General features: G+C 49.1%; 1 protein-coding gene across 2 annotated transcripts in view; it reads left to right on the top strand.

The window, feature by feature from the left end:
• The first annotated feature begins 1,643 nt into the window (after positions 1-1,643).
• The window catches only part of LOC133345529 (axin-1-like), a 65,840-nt gene continuing 43,194 nt past the window's right edge, over positions 1,644-24,289 (top strand). Inside the window, exons 1-3 of one of the 2 annotated variants that reach the window (XM_061556369.1) lie at positions 1,644-2,138; positions 9,228-10,283; positions 16,868-17,014. In XM_061556369.1, the coding sequence (XP_061412353.1) occupies positions 9,349-10,283; positions 16,868-17,014 (1,082 nt within the window). In that variant the 5' untranslated portion in view covers positions 1,644-2,138; positions 9,228-9,348. Of the gene's footprint in view, positions 2,139-9,148; positions 10,284-16,867; positions 17,015-24,289 lie in introns of those variants that run through there. The other variant, XM_061556379.1, reaches the window with a different exon arrangement.

Below are 24,289 nucleotides of genomic sequence, written 5' to 3'. Positions count from 1 at the left end.
ACATGCACGTGTTATCCGCCAGAGGGCGAACATTTTAAAAACACACACACACACAGGCCACACACGCGCACACAAAGGACACACAGACAGACACACAACAAGAAGACGACTGGCAATTGGCTACGCATAGCACAACCTCGACACGGGTTGGGAGATAGCAATGGGGTGGTGGTAGTGGTGGTGGGGTGTTTTGTGGGAAAGGCGGAGCAGAGGACGGGGGACACAGACACACACACGGACAAAACCACAGGAGTGGTGCTGGTGGTGGTTGCTTGGTTAGGGGAGGAGCGGTGGTGGTTGTGGGGGGGGAGGAGGAGGAGGAATCAGTAACACTTGCGTCTATTGGCGCGGCTCGCTCAATGCGGCTTATGCTCTTCCAACTTTGCTGCTGCGAGTGGGAGCGGCGAGGTCTGAAGGCTCCTCTTCAAGCGCCGCCGATGCCGCTGCTGCTGCTGCTGTTGCTTTCTGATCTCCCCACGCCGCTGTTTGCTCGCTCGCTCGCTGTCGTTCTTCTCGTGTCCGCCATCCACACAAAGGAGGAGCGAGGAGAGGGAGGAGAGGGTTCGATTCGAGGCAGCGGTGGGCGCGGGGGGGTGGCTCTTTGAGAGGAGGGAGAGTTCACAGAACGGCGGTGACGTTATTTTTAAACGCGACAAACACGCGCGCCTTGCGCTTTGTAGTTCCCAGTGATGGGCGGCGTGAGTGGCGTTGACTGATTTTATTTGTGGCATTTTTCTTTTTTTTGGGGGTGGTGGGGGTGGGTGGGTCACAAATTTGGGAGCTGTATTGTCAGGTCACTCGTCTCGATTGTGTACCAGCAGACCACGAGGTCGGTTGGGTCTCGTGCGACTTAAGTGGTAAAGGTTTGTGGAAGTGACTTTAACGTGAAGAAAAAATATGAATTCGGTTTAAATATAAATAGCATTTATTTATTTAGACTTTTTTTTCTTCTCGAAAATACCCCCCCTTACCCACAGCCCCCCCTACCCACAGCCCCCCCTCCTTACCCATAGCCCCCCCCCTGGCCCATAGCCCCCCCTGACCCATAGCCCCCCCTGACCCATAGCCCCCCTGACTCATAGCACCCCCCTGACCCATAGCCCCCCCCTGACCCACAGCCCCCCCACCTTACCCACAGCCCCCTCTTACCCATACCTTACCCACAGCCCCCTCTTACCCATAGCCCCCCCCCGACCCATAGCCCCCCCCTGACCCATAGCCCCCCCTGACCCATAGCCCCCCCTGACCCATAGCCCCCCCCTGACTCATAGCCCCCCCCTTACCCATAGCCCCCCCCCTGACCCATAGCCCCCCCTTACCCACAGCCCCCCCCTGACCCATAGCCCCCCCCCCTGACCCATAGCCCCCCCCCCTGACCCATAGTCCCCCCCTGACCCATAGCCCCCCCCTTACCCACAGCCCCCTCTTACCCATAGCCCCTCCCCTTATCCCTAGCCCCACCCCCTCCCCTGAAGCCCGCGCGCGCGCGCCACCCCCTCCCACCGGCTTTTGTGCGCGCGCGCGCATTGGAGCGCCGCCGTTTGCCTTTGATGTTGGGGGCTGTGGCCCCCACCCCACCACCCCCCACTACCCCCACCCACTACCCCCCACTACCCCCCACTACCCCCACCCCGCACGGTCCACACCGACCGAGTGGCGACTGCTGAACGGAGCGAGGCGCAAAGCACGCGGCGGGGGAAGAGACTCTCTCGGTCTCTGTCTCTCTCTGTCTCTCTCTCTCTGTGTCTCTGTGTCTCTGTCTGTGTCTCTCTCACTCTGTCTGTCTGTCTCTCTGTCGATAGACGGGGAACACACGAAGATCGATTTGCGTGTGACTCGTAGCGCATTGCAGACGGGGGGCGTCTGGTAGCGAGTTCAGTGTCCCGTCTGCTGTAGATAGACACAGAGTGGTGGTGGTGCTGGTTGTGGTCGGTGGAACGACGGCTTGCAACAACAACAACAACCACAACGATGAGGACGACAAGCTAAACCAAACAAGTCATCATCGTCGTTGTTGTTGTTTCGTTCCGTGTCCGTCCAACCTCGACCGTCTTCGCCGTGCGGAGGAGCGCGCCAGAGGCGAAGCTGTAGCGGAGAAATGCGGCACAAAAGGAGCTGCTGCTGCTGTGGGGAAGCACGTGAGTTCTGAACACTTGGGTACACGTGTGTCGTCGTGGGTTACACGTGTGTGGGTACACGTGTGTCGTCGTGGGTTACACGTGTGTGGGTACACGTGTGTCGTTGTGGGTTACACGTGTGTGGGTACACGTGTGTCGTTGTGGGTTACACGTGTGTCGTCGTGGGTTACACGTGTGTGTCGTGGGTACACGTGTGTCGTCGTGGGTACACGTGTGTCGTGGATATACGTGTGTCGTTGTGGGTACACGTGTGTCGTTGTGGGTACACGTGTGTGTCGTCGTGGGTACACGTGTGTGTCGTCGTGGGTACACGTGTGTCGTCGTGGGTTACACGTGTGTCGTTGTGGGTACACGTGTGTCAATGTGCGTACACGTTCATCCCTCCGTGTCTCTTGTACTGTTGTGTGTGTTTACACACACAACAGTACACACACACACGCGTGTACACACACACGCGTGTACACACACACGCGTGTACACACACACGTGCACACACACACACACACGTGCACACACACACACGTGTACACACACACACGTGTGCACACACACACACACGTGCACACACACGCGTTTACACACACACACGTGTACACACACACACGCGTGTACACACACACACACGTGTGCACACACAACACACACACACGTGTGTACACACACACGCGTGTACACACACACGTGTACACACACACACGCGTGTACACACACACACACGTGTGCACACACAACACACACACACGTGTGTACACACACACGTGTGTACACACACACGTGTACACACACACACGCGTGTACACACACACACGTGTACACACACACACGTGAATCGTACGTTCGTGTTGATTAGCAGAGATGTTGTTGGAGCCGTTCGGGGCTACTACTTCTGTACCATCACGATTCTCTCATTCTATCATCAGCAGCAGCGGCATTGCCCGGAACGTGATGGTACACGTGGAGTTGCACATTGCTTGCTGGTGCACACACACGTGTGTACACGTGTGTACACACGTGTGTGTTAACTGTGCATTTCATTATTACATTGTATATAACATGCTGCCCTTAAGGGTATCCATGTGTTGAGTTTAGTGGTTACAATAGCCGGGGGCTTGCGTATTTATGTGGGTAATGCATGTGCCGTCTGTGCACCCCATGTGCACCGTGTGTTTTCTATAGGTTATTAGATTCTGTGTGTGTATTCCTACTAATATCATTCATATATCTTAAAAGTATTAGTAAGGATACCAACACTATGCATTGAGGCCACATGGTTGTACAGTGCTTGCTGTGCCGTGCTGAGTATAACATTACTACTACTGCTACAGTATAGACAAACCCTTGGTTGCACGTGTTGTATTAGAGTAATGTTATACAACTAGTAATTATTATAACTGCTTCATAATCCATTGAGGCACAATGCTTACTGCAGTACATACAAAGGTTGTCTGTACAGTGCTCGAATGTGTCCTTGTGTGTGTGCACACGTGGGGGTGCACTGTGTACCACTATTTACGTGATGCTTTGTGTACATGTGTGTTCATCTTGTGTTGTACAAGCTTTTAGTATCATTTTTACACGTGTGTGTGGGTGTCTTTGTGCTATGTAGTCTGTCCCAAACGTGTCTTCTTGACTCTTAACAGTGTGGTACAGACGTATGTCTTTTGCAAATACCTCCGTGCTATTTGAAGTGCACAGTGTCCCCCAAGTATGCACATGTCGTATTGTTCATGGGTATGCCTTGTGATGTGGTTGTTTGACCATACTTCACCACGCTGGTCCATGTCTGCTTGGGGGGGGGGAGTGATTGGCAAAGTGGCTGTACACGACTACAGTATTATATTGTGCTACTGCACTACATCATATCGTGTTCATATGTAAGCAATACACACCATGCAATACTGGGATATATGCCAGAGTACATCGTGCCGGTCGTAGTCTATGACAAGTTGCATGTACATACGGTGCAGTAATGTGCTGTGAGCTTCAACAGTGAACACGTGGATGTGCTGTGCTTTGACACATACCGTGCAATGTGATGCACGTGCATCTATAACCAATGGTGTACACGTGCATGCCATGGTGTGTGTGTGTGTGCATGTATGTACCGGTGTGGGACGACAGTTCCAATAGTTTTTTGCACGAAGATCTACTAACACACACGAGAGCTTTGTTATTCCACGTGTAACTTCACACACGAGTTTAGTGTGCAACTTGATGTGTAGGTGTACACGTTGTGTGTTTATCATGGTGCTTGCTATCATCATCATCGTCGTCGTCGTCCCATGTTTTCTAATGTTGCACATTCAATACACACACCAGGGTATAGTAGCCACAGATCGCACACAATAAGGTGGTGTTGGTGTGTTAGTAGTTACCCTGCTGTTGTATTGCTGCTGCTGATGGATGATGATGATGCCCCCCCCCCCCCCCCTTGTGATCGACTTATCCCATCATCCACACACCCTCATCGATTTCGCACGCCGGGTGAGCTTTGAAAGCCAGATCGATATATGCACGGTGTCGTGTATTTTGTACGCAAGGTATTTATTGTACGACTACGTACGATGTGATATGATTGATCTGAAAGGCACAGTATTGTAAATACAATGTTATGTATTGTGGTAGTTGAGCAATGGACATTGTGCGTCGGCCTTTTCAACAGCATAGCCTAACATACAATGTTATTGTATAATGCTTCTACTATTGTGAATGTTTCAAATAGTAGTGTGTTAATGTTTCAATGAACTGCAGTGATTATGCTTGCCAAAGACTTATAGGGCACTGTACACGTGGTACAGTGCTGCTTAGCACACGCACGTGTGTGTCTGTGTGTTCACACGATGTGTGTACACACAGACACACACACACGATGTACACACAGACACACACGATGTACACACACACGATGCACACACACACACGATGTACACACAGACACACACGATGTACACACACACGATGCACACACACACGATGTACACACAGACACACACGATGTACACACACACGATGTACACACAGACACACACACACGATGTACACACACGATGTACACACACACACACGCACGTGTGTGTGTGTTCACACGATGTGGGTACACACAGACACACACGATGTACACACACACGATGTACACACAGACACACACACGATGTACACACACGATGTACACACAGACACACGCACACGATGTACACACACACACACACGTGTGTGTGTGCTCTATATATGACAAATGCAGACACGTGAAATACACAACATTCACAGATACATGCACATATACACGAGTGGCATAATAGTCCATACAATACACATCCATTCAAACACACGCACAGGTCATAAGCATACAAACACATGTACACATTATGCTCTTGACGCATGCATAAACATTACGCATTTTTACACAGCACATCCAACTAGGATCTTAAGACCGCACACAGACACACACGAACACGTACCTACAACTGCATTCGCATTGTTACACCCCCAACCTCACACAACTCGTCCACACACACAGTTGCTGTACACAACCCAGGCACATCTACACACACACACGATGTGTACACACACACACGATGCACACACGATGTGTACACACACACACGATGTGTACACACACACACGATGCACACACACACACGATGTGTACACACACACACACACGATGTGGACACACACACACACGATGTGTACACACACACACACACGATGCACACACACACACGATGCACACAGACACACACACACGATGTGCACACACAGACACACACACACGATGTGTACACAGACACACACGATGTGTACACAGACACACACGATGTGTACACACACACACACGATGCACACACACACACGATGTGTACACACACACACACACGATGTGTACACACACACACGATGTGGACACACACACACACGATGTGTACACACACACACACGATGCACACACACACACGATGCACACAGACACACACACACGATGTGCACACACAGACACACACACACGATGTGTACACAGACACACACACACAGACACACACACGATGCACACAGACACACACAGACACACACACACGATGTGCACACACATACACACACACACGATGTGTACACAGACACACACACAGACACACACACAGACAGCAGTGCCGTGTCAGCCCTGTCGTGATCTAAGCCTGGCGGAGCCGGGGCCTAGTGAGGCTGCCTGTGATGATGATGAAGATGAAGATAATGTTGTTGTTGTTGTGTGTCCTAGGCAAATGTAGACGTGTAGACACGGGGAGAGATGTCGTGGAGACACGTGGGGGGGGGGGTAGCAAGAAGTCTCCACGTGTCTCCACGTGTGTGTACAGGCATGGGGGGGGGGAGCGGCAGTGTAGTGGTTAGCACGATGTGCTACGAGCCTGGTCGAACCCGAGTTCTATTCCAGCTCACAGCAACCATCACCAGTGACTATTATCTCGAACCTGGTCTGGGTTTCTCCTAGGTCGACTCGGCCTCAAATGAGTAGCCGGTGTGACGTGTCAACATCGCCACTGGGGAGACAAAGGCGGCCGGGCGTGGTGCTGGACACCCACCCCCTCGTGTGCTGTGCCGGCCTTAATAGGTGTTCGCTAACAGCACTTGACCCTACAGTTTGTTAAGGCTATACGGGGGATCTTTGTCGCTGTATGTACAGTGTGGCTATGTGTGTATAAGTGTTTGTTGCTAGATACATTATGCATGCACGTGTGTGTGTGTGTACGTGCTGTCACAGTGTATGTGCGTTGTGTGTGTGTATTATGCGCTGTGTGTGTGTGTGTACGTGCTGTCACAGTGTATGTGCGTTGTGTGTGTGTATTATGCGCTGTGTGTGTGTGTACGTGCTGTCACAGTGTATGTGCGTTGTGTGTGTGTGTTATGCGGTGTGTGTGTGTGTACGTGCTGTCACAGTGTATGTGCGTTGTGTGTGTGTATTATGCGCTGTGTGTGTGTGTACGTGCTGTCACAGTGTATGTGCGTTGTGTGTGTGTATTATGCGGTGTGTGTGTGTGTACGTGCTGTCACAGTGTATGTGCGTTGTGTGTGTGTGTATTATGCGCTGTGTGTGTGTGTACGTGCTGTCACAGTGTATGTGCGTTGTGTGTGTGTATTATGCGCTGTGTGTGTGTGTACGTGCTGTCACAGTGTATGTGCGTTGTGTGTGTGTATTATGCGCTGTGTGTGTGTACGTGCTGTCACAGTGTATGTGCGTTGTGTGTGTGTGTATTATGCGCTGTGTGTGTGTGTACGTGCTGTCACAGTGTATGTGCGTTGTGTGTGTGTTATGCGCTGTGTGTGTGTGTACGTGCTGTCACAGTGTATGTGCGTTGTGTGTGTGTATTATGCGCTGTGTGTGTGTGTACGTGCTGTCACAGTGTATGTGCGTTGTGTGTGTGTATTATGCGGTGTGTGTGTGTGTACGTGCTATCACAGTGTATGTGCGTTGTGTGTGGGTGTTATGCGCTGTGTGTGTGTGTGTGTGCGCATTAGGTCTGTGTTATTGCTGTGTCGACTTGTGGCCTGGTTGTGTGCAGGCATTGTGTTCAGATCTCTGAGTCCAAACACACACACACTCATATCAAGTATACACGTGTGTGTGTGTTCGTATTGTGTTATGTAATACACTGTGATATATTTTGGTGTTTTGTTTAAACTACAAACGCCTTTCCGCGCCTCCCAGCCTTGTGTTATGTATGGCCAGTCCGTACATAGAGGCTCACAAATTACTCCCCAAGCAGTCTTAATAAGAATGTGCTAAATGTGTTATGTACGTGTGTGTGTATTAATGCATAGAGAATATTGTGTTTGTGCAGTGTGTCCTGTGAAACTCAAGTGTCTTTGTCTTTGTAGCTATGTGCTATGTGTGTGTACGGTACTGTCTTTATCATGTGCATTTGTGTACGTTTCTGGGATGAAATTGCACCACACTGTGATTCTATGCTGCTGTAACGTGTGCATGGTTTGTATGACACTTGAGCAGTTGCTGAGAGATTCTCTACACCCTTGAGTGTTTCTGCTAGAGGCGTGAGCATGCCCGAGACCCCACTGTCAGTACTCAATGCGCATATTCCTAGAACTCAAGTTTGTTATTACGTTATTCCTTTATAACAACATTGTTATGTGCTTCAAGTGTGTTATTGTTGGTCCCTGTATGGGCTGCACCGTGGATTGTCTCAAAACTTGAAGGGGTTGCCCCCTAAAAAATAACCTGTTTCCTTGAACTGTAAAGAGGCAAATGCATTGCCTTTTGTGCGCTATGAAAACTAACGCGTGCTTAAACGCACAGCACAAATTACTTATTCTCTTCATATGGTTTCCTTGTGTCGACTTTTCAAAGTAGGAGTGTGTGCGATACACGATTGACCCGCCGTGAAGTTGAGCTTCAAGCCACGTGCATTTGGATGTCTCGGCTGCAGCCTATATGTTCCATCTTGTGAGAAGCCATCGGTGGTTGCCCTATGGAAAGGCGAACTAACCCCTGCCTTAAGTATCACAGAATTTCCACCACTGGCGTGTGGGACTGCCACTGATGTGGTGGATGAGAACAACTCCCATTGCTTTTTGGAGCTGAGAAAATGCTTTGATTTTCTAGATTATACACCAAGGCATTTTTGCACACGGGGCATCACATGATGGCCTAATGAAACGATTTGGGAACAGGTCACTCGGTTCTTGCGGATACTGGAATCTAATTTCTGTGTCAATTTGCTGAATTTGCTTCAACATAAGTGCCGTTTAAGTCGCGCGATGATTGGTACACCGCGTTTGTCAAGGTCAGAAGTGTGCCCATGTACGCAACAGGACCTTGGGATGGTCCTCATCTGTTTCGGTGAGACGCCCCCTCATTCCTGCAACAGGAAGCAATGCGCAGCTTGGAGCTCAAAATAATCCCCACACTAAATTGGTACGAAATTGTTGTTCCAAAGAAAGGCCCCATTTGTATGACCATCAATAGCCAGTTGTTGAGTTAGGTGCTTTGTGTACATTTTTCGAAGTTGCCTTAGTGCTGCTCTTGTCTGTTTTGGTACAATATCTGACAGGCGCTTGTGTCTGCTTTTTTGTTCACAGGCAGAGCGTCCACAACGCTCGTCGTGTAGCCTGAATCTCCCCACCCCCTGCCCGCCTCGCCGCTTTCTAGCCACCTAAATCAAAGACAGAGCTCAGGACGCGCGCCCGCGCGATCCCAGCCATGGATATAAAAGCGAAGAACCTGGATGTTACGACGTACCTCCTGGACGCCGAGGGCAACTTCATGGAGGACACGCCGAGGCCCCCGGTGCCGGGCGAGGAGGACCAAGTGGACGTGAGCAAGGCCGCGGCCCGCGCTGGCCAGAACCAGAGCCCTTACGTGGCCAAGGGGGATGCCTTGAAGGGCGAGGCGACCACCGCCACGCCACGCAGGGCCGACTATGACCTGGGTTACGAGCCCGAGGGCAGCGCGTCGCCCACGCCGCCGTATGTGCGCTGGGGCGAGTCGCTGCATTCGCTTCTGGACGACCGCGACGGCACGCACCTCTTCCGCACCTTCCTGGAGCAGGAGGAGCTGCCCGACATGCTGGACTTCTGGTTCGCATGCAACGGCTTCCGCAACCTGCTCGCCAATAAGATGGGCAAGGCGGCGCGCCTCATCTACAAGCGCTACGTGAGCGACACGGCCGGCGTGGTGGCGGCGCACTTGAAGGCCGCCACGCGTGCGTACGTGCGCGACTGCGTGCTGGCGCGCGGCGTGGCGGACCCCACCGTCTTTGACCAGGCCCAGCTCGAAATCCAGCAGCAGATGGAGGAGAACAGCTACCCGGCATTCCTCAAGTCCGAACTCTACCTGGAGTATGCCCGTGCTGCCGGCTGCTGTGGTGAGGCCAGCCCCGGACAGCAGCTGCAGCAACAGCAGTTGCAGCAGCAGAAGGGCGGCGAGCAGGGTTCCGGCTCGGGCTCCGGGTCGTGCAGCGCGGGCATGCCCGTCGGATACCTTCCCACCCTCAACGAGGATGAAGAGTGGCGGGGCGCCGAGGCCGGGCTGCTCCTGATGGGCGAGCCCTTCGACGCGTTGGCGCTTGCCAGCGAGCTGGGAAACAAGCTACTGATGGCCACCTGGGAGCCCGAGAATGACGCCAAAGAGTACTAGTGAGTGTTCTCCCACACTTGGGCCACTTGTAGCTAAAGTGAATCACGACGTTGTTGCTGTGTGTTGTCGTGTGTTGGGTAAAGTGTACGAGTGGCACGTATGTATGTATGTGGTTATATGGATTTTTTTTCTATCAACACAACGCACCTCATCCATATCCTGCCGTGATGGAATGGTTAGCACATTGGATTTGTAATTCAGAGGATCGCCCTTTCGATCTCCTGGCATAGTAGTTGAAACAATGGGCAAGTTTCTTCAATCTGTGTCCCACCCAGCAATATAATGAGGAATTTCTACCATTAATTTGGGTCCTAAGTGGAAATTAGTCTCATCCCGTGCTAGCTTCAGCATCTTGTGGTGTTAATTTTCTCCTTGTGTGTTGGCCAGGGGCCTGGTCAGGGCTGCTCGCTCAAAGTGTTGACCTTGGTGTCTTAGTAATTTTTTTCCTTCTCATTTATAGCATGGCCAAAATAATACTGATGCTGCAGCCAACTTTCATTAAAGTATTAACATTTTTTCCAGTAATCGCCAGGTAGTGCCAGCCAAGTTTTTGCCTCTCTTTACCGCCCCCTCCACCCCTCTCAACCTTTCTCCTCTAAGCGTGCCTAAAACTTGCACTAACATGCCGCAGTAGCAGAGCTCCCTCGGCTTCAGCGCAAGCATAGCGATGCGGGAACGTATTCCAAAGTGTAAAAAAAAAACCCCCACGGTTTTCCTGCCTCGCAGAAAAGCGCTCGAAAGGATAGTGCCCAACTTGGCTGTTGAACAAAGATTCCCACAAAACCAGAATACAAAGAGAGCCAAGAGAGAAATCGTAATGTTTCAGTCTGCATAGTTCTCCTACGCTCGCCGAGATTGTTTGCAACAGGCCAGCACCATTTGAGAGTAGCACTTATTGCTTGTTTATGGCTGCCTTTTGGGGAATATCAGCTTTCGTCCCCACGTGGGAGCCAGTAATTCTGCGAGCGCTGTAACTCGCTGCTGGTTGATGCTGCACCATACTTTGTTGGAGCAGTGTGAACCAGGAAAGCCAGGGGGGAGTTTGAGACCGAGGTTAGGGAAGTGTAGTGGCATAAAAATAGCTCCTTTTTAAGTTCCAACGTTGTATTCTTGAATTACGCTCCTTTCAACCTGGAATTTGGAGACGTTAAAACAGCGGGGGGCTCCTGGAGTTAATTTTCCTTTTTCAAAAGTGAAAAAAGTAGAATGTGATATGTGGCAGTGCACAGCTCTGCAGCAGTTTTCAGATGTGAGATTAAAATCTCATGCTTTATATTATAGGGGGGTCCAAATATCATCACGGTCCGCTGGCCATAATAGCGGCGCTAGAGTAATTTTTTTGTTTTTGATTAGGATCTGGAGAACTTTGCTATGACGCAATGGAAATGCTCGCCTCTTAACTAATACCGTACAAATTTTAGCGCTACATCTGTTTCTCGTAAGGGAATTGAATTTGCCAACCCTCAAGGGCCCGTTTTTGTCCCTGAAGCCTCAAAACGGGTGTGTGCCTTGGTGTTCTTAAACTCCGTGCATCCACAGAGCATCCCAAAGCAGCATGGCAGCCCCTGACATGCAGAGATGTCATCTTATCACTCTTATCTTTTCTGGCAGCAAGCCTTCCCCCCCCCCACCCCCGTCTGTTTTTTATTCATGATGGTGCCTTTAATTTTGTGAATATTCTAGTCTACCAGCATGGCTCTCGTGAAAGGGAATGCGAGAGTAATTCATTTTTAAAGCCCTGCTTTTACCACGCTCGGGTTGTGTTGCTTTGCATTCACTGCGGCTGCTGTGGGCTGGCTGCGCAATGAAAGGCGGTAAACAAAACTAAAAGGATAAAAAGCACGCACCCATGCGGTCACTTTTTTTTCTGGTGAGGTTCAGGGTCCTTGGGGTGTGGGGTGGCGGCCGTCGTATAAATCGGCGTCGAGAGTTGGGGGAGTCGAAGGAGGTTGGAAAATCACTACCTCATGCAAGATTCAGGCGTGACTACCTTTTGAAAGTAATCATGGCGATAGCCTTTAACCCAGGGAGCCTCGCTTGAGTCTTGAGACCCTTTTTTTGTCTTCGGGAGTCTTGCATTGGGATGTTTGACCCAATTCCTCTCAGTGCGTTTTTTAGTGTAGCCTATGGGATAAAAGCAGAGCAACCAGAGAAAACATGTGTATATGAGGTGATAACACTCAAATGTCCATGTAGAAATGTCAAAAACTCATTTGCTCTAATGCCAAAGCCAAGCCGCCGCTTCGCAGTTTTGCAGCACGCCATCTCTGCATGATCCGTCAATTCTGCCGCCAAAGCGCTGGCTTGCAGGAGCTCTCCACGATAATGCTGTCCACGGTTCACCTTTTTCTTTCTGTGACTCTTCATGAGTGGCTGTTACGGAAAGTGGGCAGCTGAGCTGAGAGGGCCAAACCAAAGGCCATAACGTGGCCCTGGGATGTGGGCGGAAGGGAGGGGGGGAGGCGCCCTTGAGCCAGTAGGGAGTGAGAGGAGCGTGCAAAAGGAGCAGAAATGCCATCACGACATGAAAACCAATAAAAGTGACACTGCCGCGGCAAGGTGGGTCCTTCTCAGCGACGTTCGCTCAGGCTAGGAGGGGGGGGTCCCTTTGTAGATGGGCTTTCCGGGAAAAAAAAACCACAACAACAATGCCTCTGCCTCTCAATGTGGGGCCACAGCAGCTTTGCCTGCAGATGCTGCTGCCGCTGCTGGATCAAGCATAACAAAAAATCAACAATGATCAAACTAGAAATTTGTTTTTCGTGTATGTGTGCCGGTCACTCTGAACTCGTGGTGCTGTGTGTTTTTTTTTCTTCCTATTTTTTTCCCGTTCCCTCCCTTCTCTTCTTTTATTTGTTTCATGGGGAGGAGGTAACCGCGTTGATCTTTGGCTCCGCACGTAGGCAGAAGGGCCCGAACACGACTTGTGCTGGCGTAGAGTGGCTGACACTTGAAAAAAGGGAACGGAGAGAGTCCATTCTCGCTTGATGGTGCTAGTCAATGCTAAGGTGTGCAGATCTTCTTGGTTCTTTCGGTAAAGTCACGTGATTTTACCGAAAGAACCAAGAAGATGAATCCCTGCAGTCACGAAAGCTTTAAATCGAAAGGTGTGCAGAGTTGGATGAGGAGCGGGGTGAGAGTCAGAGAGATGTGCAAGGCACCTGCGAGATGCTTTTATTTTAAATCCAATTAACTCCAGTAGAGTCTCTGTTTGCTCGCATTTACATTTTGGGATTGTATTTGTAAAATAGAATGTCCTGCAGACTCCAAGCCTTTTATCTCTTTGCAAGATCGTCCATTTATTTATTTATAAGTCCATAAGAAAGAAAGTGATGTAACGCCGTTAAAGATAAATATTGCATGTGCCACACAGCCGGCGCTTGAGAATGCAGGCTTTGTACCAGTCGTCGGGGCAGTGAAGGAGACCAGTAATTCATCTTGATTTGAAACATTGTGTGGGATATTATTGATAAAACATTAAGCCGGGGTTTTAATTAGTACCATCATCAACCCCAATGTGGGTTTGTAAAATCAATACCACCTCACAAGACTGCACCATTTGGTGGTAAATCAACAGTTGGGACTCTTTGGCTTTGAAAAATGTATTTGACCTTTTGATTTAAAATAATTAAAATGTTCATCTATTACTGATACTGAGATCTGTTTGTGTGGCTCTGCCCATTTATGCCTGTATCTTACATCTGGACTGCATTGTTTACAATAGGGTCCGGGTTTTCTCAATGACTTCAAAGGGAAACTGTTTATTTAAACAAAAAAAACGGGAGGCTTGGCCAAAATGAAAAACACATTTTTATTTCTATTCTAAACTATACACAACGATTTCATCATGTGCCGTGGAAATGTACCGCAGTGAAGATGCAAAAAACAAAGTCTTCCAAGGGGGCTGGTGATTTGAGCAGTAAATGATATTTTCTATTGACGCTGGTAAAATGTTGTTTTGGAGAGATGCGTGCCAAGATAGCGCGGTCAGTTCCGCCGAAGCACAATGTAAATCTTTGGAGAAAACTTACACGTGGTGGTGCATGTCAGACTTTGTACGTGACGATCCTAAAGGAACACCGCAGAGCGAGGGCAAAACAAAAAGGGCCTTTGTTGTGTGCCCGCACAAACCTGGCCTGCAAGTCGACTGATAACCATCAGATTTATGGCTGTGGCTGCTCTCATCCTCACTCCGCTAAAAGTTACAGCGTAAGCTGATTGCTGGCCTTAAAAAAACTGATCAAAGCCCTGCGGACTCTCTCCCAAGCTTAGTGCGGTTTATGACTTTTAAGAGGGCACCGTTTTAGTTAATTGCCATGTCTTCAAATACCTTACTGTTTCCACCCTCCCCCCTTTTATATTTAAATATATATTCCCTCCCATCACCCCCACCCACCCCCTCACCTTCCAATCCCGTAATGTGGTTACAAATTGACTTTGCAAACAGCAGGGAGCCCTCCTTTAGCCCCCTTCACCCGTGCCCCCCCCATGCCAAAAACGGTTGGTTCTAATTTATTGCGCACATCAAGTGTAGAGAGGGCCGACACTACAAAGGACCCCAGATGGCAAGTGCGGAAGGCTGGTGTGCCCCCGGCGCGCACGCCGTGGCACATGTGGGCTCACGTCCCGTGCGCGAGCGGCGTGGACAGCCCCAAATCCAGCTCCCCCCAAATCCAGCTCCGGTCTTAAAAGGGGGTGGGAGGCTTTTAAGTAGCCATGGAGAGAGCTGCAGAGGGGGAAGGTGGGGAGGGCTAGAGAGAAGACTGCCTTTTGACAACACAGCACACACGATCAGATTTCAAAAGTACAACCTCTTTGGCCTTGCCGTCAATAAAACAGGGGGGTGGGTTATTTTGTTTGATGAAGATTTCGATTTTTGAATAAAAGATTAACACAAAGACAGTTGCAATAACCCCAGCGAAATTAAAGAGCGTGTAGGTTTTGTGTGTGTGTGCAGATTTGTGTGTTTGCAATGTTTATTGGCTTGTCTCATCGCAGGATATTTCTGTTTTGAAACGTGTGAAAGAAGATGTGTTCATTTTTACATCCAAATTTGCACCTTAGGATTAGTAATTTGCACCTTTTAGGGACAGACGGCGCACTTTCCGTTGAAGCGTTCACAGCCTCGCCCTTGCTCATTTGCCGATGCTTCCAATTAGTGAATTTCCTGTGAGAATTGTCCCTGCCCCGTGCCTCATGTCATCATTTGTTCAACATAACTCAATGGAATTTACGTGAAGAAAACAAGTGTTGTGTGTAAATATCTCCATGAAAACTCGGGGTTGTTAAAGTTCCTCCCGCTCTCCTCGCAAATTCAACGAATTTTCATGATTCAGATTGCCAGTGTGATTCCAAATGTTTTTTCTTTTTAACATTCTGGCAATGTGTAGTGACCATTATAGTAACCTCTAATACTTGGGACAGGTTATACTGTCTTCTTGGTTCTTTCGGTAAAGTCACGTAGAAGGGAAGTAATAAAATAATAAAAATAAAACATAATAAAATAATTCTCACGACGTTTCGGCCACAGACGCTGTCTCCCCGACAGACCTGGTCTTCACCTGAGGACAGCTGCTTGCGTTGTGGCCGAAACGTCGTGAGAATTATTTTATTATGTTTTATTTTTATTATTTTATTACTTCCCTTCTACGTGACTTTACCGAAAGAACCAAGAAGATGAATCCCTGCAGTCACGAAAGCTTTAAGTATAGGTTATACTGTGTGTGTATTTTTGGATAATAATACATTGATTCTCACAAATGCAATTTCAGGCATCGTGAGCGTAATAATCAATCTTCATCGAAGCATCGTTTCACCCCCTAATTAAACACATCATATGCACAAGCTTTGGTTTAATTTACAAGTGTATTGTATTGGAAGAGAAAACATTATGGGGGGAATTTTGTTTCCTAGACTTTTCTCTATCAGCAGCTCTCTCTCGCTAAATTTTTCACCTGATGACGATTGCTTGTGGTGCGATCGAAACGTCGTGACATTTTTATTTATTTGTTGTATCTACGTGGCTTTACTGAAAGACCCAAAGAATACGAATATATTGTCTATCCGTTACTATGTTTTTCTTCCATAAACCTGTCTTAATGTGTGCATTTTTAATGTGTGTTAAAGCATGTGCACCTGGCCTGGCACAAGCACCGTGGTGACGTAACCGTCACTTAGTGGTGAATGGCGGGTATTGGTATTGGTTATAACGAATGCACAGTGCTTTTCTGAAGGGTACATGTTGACTGCCTGGCCACACGTATTACAAGTGGAAAATGGTGCAGAAATCTAGCTCGTGCTTCTCCTAAGTTGACTGGGCCAGAAATAAATATCCCGTCTGTCGTCTTGTGCTCTCTTATCAACATTGGAAAAACAAAGTTGGCTGGGCATGCAAATAGTGCTGGTCATGTCACACCCACCATATATTATACCTTTCCGGCTTTAAAAGGTGCTCACTGACATGCATTAACCCCAACTTTTCACGCAACAAAGTGGACACTGTTGCTTAAAATGTTTGTTTGTGTGCCTGTTCGTGCGTGTCTCTGCGTGCTTCCTGTACCCCCCGCCCCTCGTCCTTTCCCAGCCCGACCTTGCAGTCCAAGCCCGTGCCGCCGTACCACGTGAACGCCGGCCACACCTGCGCGCCGGCCACAAGCGCCAACGACAGCGAGCAGAGCATATCGAGCGACGCCATGACGGACGACAGCATGTCCATGACCGACAGTAGCGTGTAAGTGAACCCACGGGACACCTGTCGCGCGTCCGCGCCACCAGCATCGCCGAGCACACCAACGGGGAGAGAGCCCTGACGTGGTTGACGTGGTAACTTGTGTCCAGCTTGGGATGGTGACCTGGCCGAGTGGTGGTGCGTTGGCCACTCGTTGCAGACGTTCACGGTTCGAACCGACGAGCGGCCGCCCGAGTCAACGACGCAGCGGTTGTGTCGACCGTAAATGCCACGCGCCGTTTGCATTGCACGGTGGAAATGTGTCGCCTAATGTCTTAATGGTAAAGTTTGCTCGAGTCAAACTCGTGGGGTCTAAAGTTGAAAACTTTGATATGGGCAACCCTGTTGCGTGTGCGTGTACATTGCACGCACGCTTATTGGCACTTGGCTCCCGCCTCCCTCAGTGCTTGAGTTACGTCCTTTTGAAGATTATATATTGAATACTTTGCCAACATATTTGAACCCACTCTCTAATTAGCTTCAAATTATTTCATCATGGATGATACATGTGCAGACGGCCTGTGTTTTCGGCACTCGCTTTCCCGGTCGTTTTGAGCGCCGCGGTTTTGACCGTGGTGCCACGTTCCTCAAAATAAAAAAAATTTCCACTACGGCAGGCAACAAGCACTTTGTGGATTCCCTAAATACAATTTTTGCCAGACGCGCACAGGTATCAAATCTTTGACTGTGAGGGGGGTGGGGGGTGCAAACATCGCACTTTTATATTTACCGCCACCCCCCCCCTCCCGGTTCAGTGGTCACACGCGAAGGTGGGAAACAGACTGTACCCAATTTGGCTTTCGAAATAAGGCGACGAGTCTTTTTTTTTTTGGTCCCGGCATTTTGCGATGCGTGTGCCCCGTGTCTTCAGAGTGTATTGTGCAGTCTCGTCTTCTGTTTTCTGCGATACAGCCGGCTGTTGGACGCTTTTACCGGAGCCGTAAGCGCGTGGGATTTGGATGAGAGTGTGTGGGGGTTCATGGGCGACGTTAGGTATCACACTGATCTGTAAAACCCGGGGGCCCGCTGTCTTCAAACCGGTCCGCTTTCACTCGCCGCTCAGAAGGCGGCGCAAACGGCACTTCCGCCGCCTTCAGATTTTCCGCAGATCCCCGACGTTTTTGCGGCCCGAAACGGTAAGAAAAAACTTAGCAAATCGACTCGCTTTTGAGGTTTTGGAGGCTGCCGTTGGGGCCCATTTGATCTCGGGCAGACGTGTTGCGCTGGTAACTGTGACGGAGCTGGGGTAGAAAACACGTTGAATGCTGCCAGGTTCTCTTACTTAAAACGCGAAAGAAATAATAAGTGCTCGGCAGAGCCTTTTTATTTTCTTTGACTCAAAGGGCACGGCCTAATGTTAAGCCGTGCCGGTGCAGAGCATTGGAGGCCATTGCCCAGTTAAAATATGAACTGTTTATTTTGACCCCCCCCCCAACTCCCTCCCACTGTCTAAGCACATATTTATTTATTTGTTTTAGTTGGCCCAAGTTGATGAGAATTCACATGGTGTTGAGGGAAAAAAATAAACTTTTGCTTGCATTCAAAAAAGAAAATTTGAAGTTGTGGCCAATACTTTGATGTAAAGCCAGTTGTTTTGGCCTGAGGATCTATAAAAAAAACTTTTAAACTTGGCTGATTTTGTAGTGGGAGCTACGTTGTAAATTTGCCTTTTTTCTCTCTCCTTAAAGCATTTTAGTCGAGGTTTCATCCAAAACTAGAAGCTCACCAAGCCATGTAACATACAAAATAGCTGGTAAAGCCGTCATACTTTTGACTCCACATTTGTTTAGCTTTCCTGCTGCTGTGGCCCCATTGCACTGTCACCAGTAAAAAAAAAACACACGAGGGATGAGAGACCCGCAGAGCAACCGGCAAAAAGATCCAGAAACCAACGGGAGATGAGACACGCGGAATAAACGCCTTGGCGAAGGAGAGAACGAGATATACGTCACATATGGGACTCCTTAATAACGAAAAATCAAACTCCAAAGTGGCGCAAGTGAAGTCGGTGAGCACAACTATTAAGGTGGTAAAAGTTTGGACGTAGCGGGCTTTGTTGTGAAGGGTTGCGGGCGGGGAGAACGACAGCCAGAGGTCACAGGCAGCTGGGTGAAGGGCCGCTATACACAGAGGGCCTCTCCTCGCCGAGAGAAGAATGTAAACAGCGGCAGCAGCAGCAGCCTCGTAGCGCCAACCATTGTGGCCAAAGGGGCCCCGCGCTCGTGTGTGCATGATGCCACGATGGAACGTCGCACACAGCGGCCTAAAGCAATGTGGTGCTTTGGGCAGCGGCGATAGCTTTTGAGTGGTAAAATGCGCGTGAAAAGTGTAAAATCGGCCAAAGTTGCGGCTCGCGTTGTTTTCGCCAGGGGGTTCGTGTTTTAGTCGCGAGCCTCGGGTTTGCTTTGTTGTAAAGATTTTGTTGTGCGGCGCAAGAGCGCGTCCATTTTGCCTTTTGCTTTCATAACGTTCGGTGCTCTCGGGACGCTTAACTTTAGTGCGACCTTTTCAAAGCTGAAAGTTGACCTATTGTGAACTCGGCCATCGTCAGAAGCACAGATCCCACAGATGGTTAAGTATGATTTGGTTATTGGGAGAGTTGAAAAAGACTGCAAGTTGCGAACAGGTGAAAAGACAGGAGGGAGAGGTGATGAGTTCCAGAGTTCAGCAGCTCGTGCATTGAAGGATGAGGCTAAGTTTTTTGAGGTTGACAAGGAAACAATTCGCAGTGCGATATGGAGAAGGGGTATTTAGGTCGACAGATGGCAGGAATGATAGTCTACACAAGTGCACTGACCATAGACCGATCAGGAAACAGCGATGGTGAGATATAGCGACAACAGAGGCGGCAGATGAAGAAAGCACATTTGTATTGCAAGTTGGGACTGGAGCATCAATTCGCTTCTTATTGCATTATATCAAGACATGTTAGTGTTGGCTTGGATACATCATTCTGGAGGTGTACGTCTGTATTATGTTGCACTTCTCTCGCACCATACGTAGCCAACCGTGCTAATCGGAGGTGCGAGGAGTTACCGGTGGGTTGCGGTGTTGGAATTTGCTACCGCTGAACAGATTTCTTACGAAAAAGAAACCCAGATTTCTTTGTGGCGTTCGTGGCAAAACAGACACCGCATATGTTCAGAAGGTGGCTTACGAGAGGAGGTGACACCGATTTAACGACGTTGAACAGCTGTGGATGATGTCCAGTCAAAGTGGTCACGGTCGTGTGCGTGCTTTGCGTGTCGTCAAAAGTGAACGCCACTTCTCGATTGTAGTTCCCGAAGGAGGCGGAGAGAAGGTTTCCTTCTTATCAGGCAGCATCCCACACCACCAGACCACCCAGTCGCTTTGTTTTTTTTTCAGGAAATGTTTGTCAGATTTTATCTTGTCCTCGCAAATTGGCAAAATCGTGATTTGTGTGCGCCGCGGCTGCAAAAACAAAATAGAGGGAGCCTCTTGTTTCACATGTTGAATAATTTGTATCGGTTATCGTGTTCTCTTTCTTATAGTGCTGATTTTTTATTTTATTTCGTTTGGTTGTGTGATGTTTGTCGTAAAAAGAGAGTCTTTGATGTTGTTACGTACTTGAAATTAGTTTCGGCAGCGAATAGCATCTGTTGGTATTTTTTGCTTTTACGCAACCGGGCCTTTCTGTCGATTGAAGAAGATATTGTTTTGAACGCGTAGGGAAGAGGGTGGATCAGCGTGATTTTTACAGCCGCGGTGAATTGGATTTGCGCTGGTGTGCAATGCAAAAGGCAGGGAAAGGGCACGGTAGCGAGCCCAAACTTGCCGATTGTTTTTTAAAAGGACACAGAGTTCAAATTCCAATGCAGTGCCGGTACGTTACCGCATTATGCCCAGCGCGCGGTAATTGCCGCAATAGCGGTGCGTTGTGGCAGATTGCCATCGCTCTTGACTTTTTAGTTTCTTTACAAAGTTGTAGCGAAAGTAGCATCTTTGGGAACACATTCCTGCAGAGGGAGCTGGTAGGAACGTTGGGTTGTTCAGTCAATGGCCAGGGTCAACGGCGGCGTGGTGTATTCCTCAAATATGCCCGACTGTGAGGGCGGGCACAAGCCGGCGTGAGTATGTTAAACGTTGAGTTTTATAAGGGCACCACGGGGTGACTAGCCCCTCCCCACCCAGCCCCTCCCTCTCCACCCAGCCCCTCCCTGCACGACGGACACAATAATCCCCTGTGGGCTGGTGTAACCAGGAGGCTCCTACCAGTATTAGGGGCCCAGTCAGAAGCCTGTTTTCAGACTGGGAGACACTGTTGAAAAATTGGCAAGAGTCGTGCTTTGTTTACTTTTTGAGTCCCTGTGCCTTTTAGTGTTAGAATAATCAAAATTAATGAACGTGAATCCGTACTTTGCATCCCGGAGATTAATTTCATTCATGTTCGTGCATGGATGTAGATCCTCACCCAGTGGTACACGATGCAATGTGTACCACTGGGTGAGCCTGCACTGTGATGAGACCAGTCATTGCCCACTATGGAGACTTGAATCCTGCCATATGAATGTGGAATTTCCTTCACACTGATTTGTCCCCGTGAAATGCGTACACCTTGGTGTGTGTCTATGGACGGACACGTGCTTGTGCATCTCTCGTCAACTCGTCTGCTATTGGACCGTATGTACGTTGAACTTACACTATGGGGACCTCATTTGCCAGTAAAAATATGATAATTGGTTCTTTACCCTTCTATCTGGCAACAAAACTGACACCTTTTTGCAAGGAGTCATGTTTGCATAGACCGCAATACCTGCAGTCATAATACAAACAAAAGAACATAACTCTGATGACGCCAAAAGGCGTGCGCCTTTTGGCGTCATCTGGTCCAACCCATATGAGACTAGGCTCGAAGGAAAGCTGTCTCGGGTGTGGACCAATCAACTTCAAGGACAGTGCACATTATCAGAGTTATGTTCTTTTGTTTGTATTATGACTGCAGGTATTGCGGTCTATGCAAACATGACTCCTTGCAAAAAGGTGTCAGTTTTGTTGCCAGATAGAAGGGTAAAGAACCAATTATCATACGTTGAACTTCTTTCGCACTGTACGTAGCCAACCATGCTCATCGGAGGTGCTGTGATGCAGTGTGTGGGATCGCCTCACATTTGCCCCTTTTTGTGTCGGCTCGCAGCCAGACCGTGCGTCGAGTCCACTCATCCCTTTGAGCAATAACGTCGCAATAGACTCTCACGTTGTCATAGACGACGCTTCAAAGTGGTCCACTATTTCGGACCACCAAAAGTCACAAGCGGTAGCCCCCCCCCCCCCCCCCCGTAGATTTCTCTTTTTTTTTCCGGTTGCCCCAAGCCAAGCTGAGTGGCTGTTTTGTACTGACATAGATCGCTGTCGGCCGCCAGCCCTCTTTAAAACGCGCCAACTCGCGACGATTTTTTTTGGCCTCTGTTAAAATACAGCTCCCCCCCCCCCCCCCCCCCCTGTGCGCCATGTGACAAAAAAAATACTCGAGCAAAGCAACGTACCCCCTTTTTGGCTCCTTGCAGCCCCCTAGCCATCTCCCCCCCCCCCACGGCCGCCCCCCTTTGGGAATAACAAAAAAAAACAGCACTAAGGTTACACCATGTGAGCGCGAATGCATGCACGCTCACGGTTTGTGAGTGGGATGTCTCTCGGTTTAAAAAGAGAGAGAGAAAAAAAAACGTTAAAGAGACCGAGAGGGGCGAGAGAGAGAGAGAGAGACATTGGTGGTGGTGGTGGGGGGGGGGAAACTGCTTGGCTCACAAACAGAGGTAGCTACAGAAGTCTGAACGCTTCCTGGATTTGCCTCTTTGATGTTGCCTTCCCCCATTTCCTGTTTGAGCAGATGTACCGCGTGGTTGCCCCTTATACGGCTTGGCAAACATTGGCTGCATTTTAAGGGCTCGCCAATGTGTGCGTGTATGCGTGGGACAGCGCCGCCGGTGCGTGTGGGTCCCTTGGCTTGTGTGTGCATGTGTTTGTCTTTTTGAGAGAGAGCGAGTACGCGTGTATGTGTGTCGTGAGTTATGCGAGTAGCTGTGTGCCCTTGTGAGTTTGTCTGCCTTTCTGTCTGTGTCTGACCTTGTGAGTGCTTCTTGAGTTTGTGTGTGCGTGTGTACGTATTTTTTTGTGTGTATTGGTCTTTGTGAGCATGAGCGTCGGAGTAAGTCCGCGTATGTGTCTCTGGGAATTCGTCCTCTTGTTTTTGTTTATGTGGCTTCATCTTGTGGTAGTCGGTCTCCGTGCGTTTGTTCGCCACGAGCTCGCCAACGGCACTTATCCCAAAAGTTTGTTAGGGCTACACGTGGGGTCTTTGTCTTCATGTGCATTGGTGGGCATGGGGTGTGCACGTGTTGTCCATGCCAGTGCCTGGTGTCGTGTGGCATAGCATTTTGGAAAGTCTTTGAAAGAAAGTGTTTACATATTGCAAAGAGAGCATCCCGCTGTAATGTTTTTCATCGTCCAATTTTGCGGTCACACGTGTTTATACGTTTCATTTATTTTTACATGGATAATATTGCATGAACACAACCGCACTATAGCAGTTAATTCACATGCTTATAGGTATCAAGTGCGGATGATTAGTATGGCCAGATAACAAAGGGACATGTTGACACATTGATCAATTGATTGGAATCGATTTTCGTGCATTGAATCGTGAAAGAATATCTTATTTTCAAGTCGTATACCGTGGCTGGCTTTAATCGGTGCACATAACCCGCTGTGACGTATATCAAAAACATCGATGTGGGCAAAGCAATTGGGCATAAAGCTGAACGGCGCGTGAATGAGCCGGAGAGGCACGGGCATGCGTGGAATTGCACCGAGAGACGGGAAGAGGGACACGCGAGTTCGAGGCATTCTATTGACTGTTAAGAAAAATAAGTCGGGGCAGGGCACGTCCCTGGAAAGGACGATTGGCTGTGTTCGAGACCATTGACTTGGTGGCAACCAACGGAGGGAACGTGCTTTAAAGTGTATTTTCTCCGCGGAGATGGAGTGATAAAATCAGTTCATGTTCAGGTCCAAGATGGATCGTTTGCACTGAAAGACCATGAGAGATGTTTGGGGGGAGGTCTCCATCCAGCAGTGGAGTTGTCATGGCCGATAATAATAATGACGCATGAGGAAACGTCAATAACCTTTACAGAGTCGGGTCGGGGTTAATGTTGACTGGAAGGACCCGGTGGCCTTATAGTACTGAGGATAAGCGATGTAAAATCTATGGCCTTTGGCCTAGGTCAAAAAAACCATGACCGAAAATGGTCATGCCAGTCA

Source organism: Lethenteron reissneri, chromosome 3 (assembly GCF_015708825.2).
Source record: "Lethenteron reissneri isolate LAM-NWPU_2019-01 chromosome 3, ASM1570882v1, whole genome shotgun sequence".
In the NCBI taxonomy this organism is placed as follows: Eukaryota; Metazoa; Chordata; class Hyperoartia; order Petromyzontiformes; family Petromyzontidae; genus Lethenteron; species Lethenteron reissneri.
Note: the sequence above shows the minus strand (reverse complement) of the source record. Positions and strands in the feature narration are given on the sequence as shown.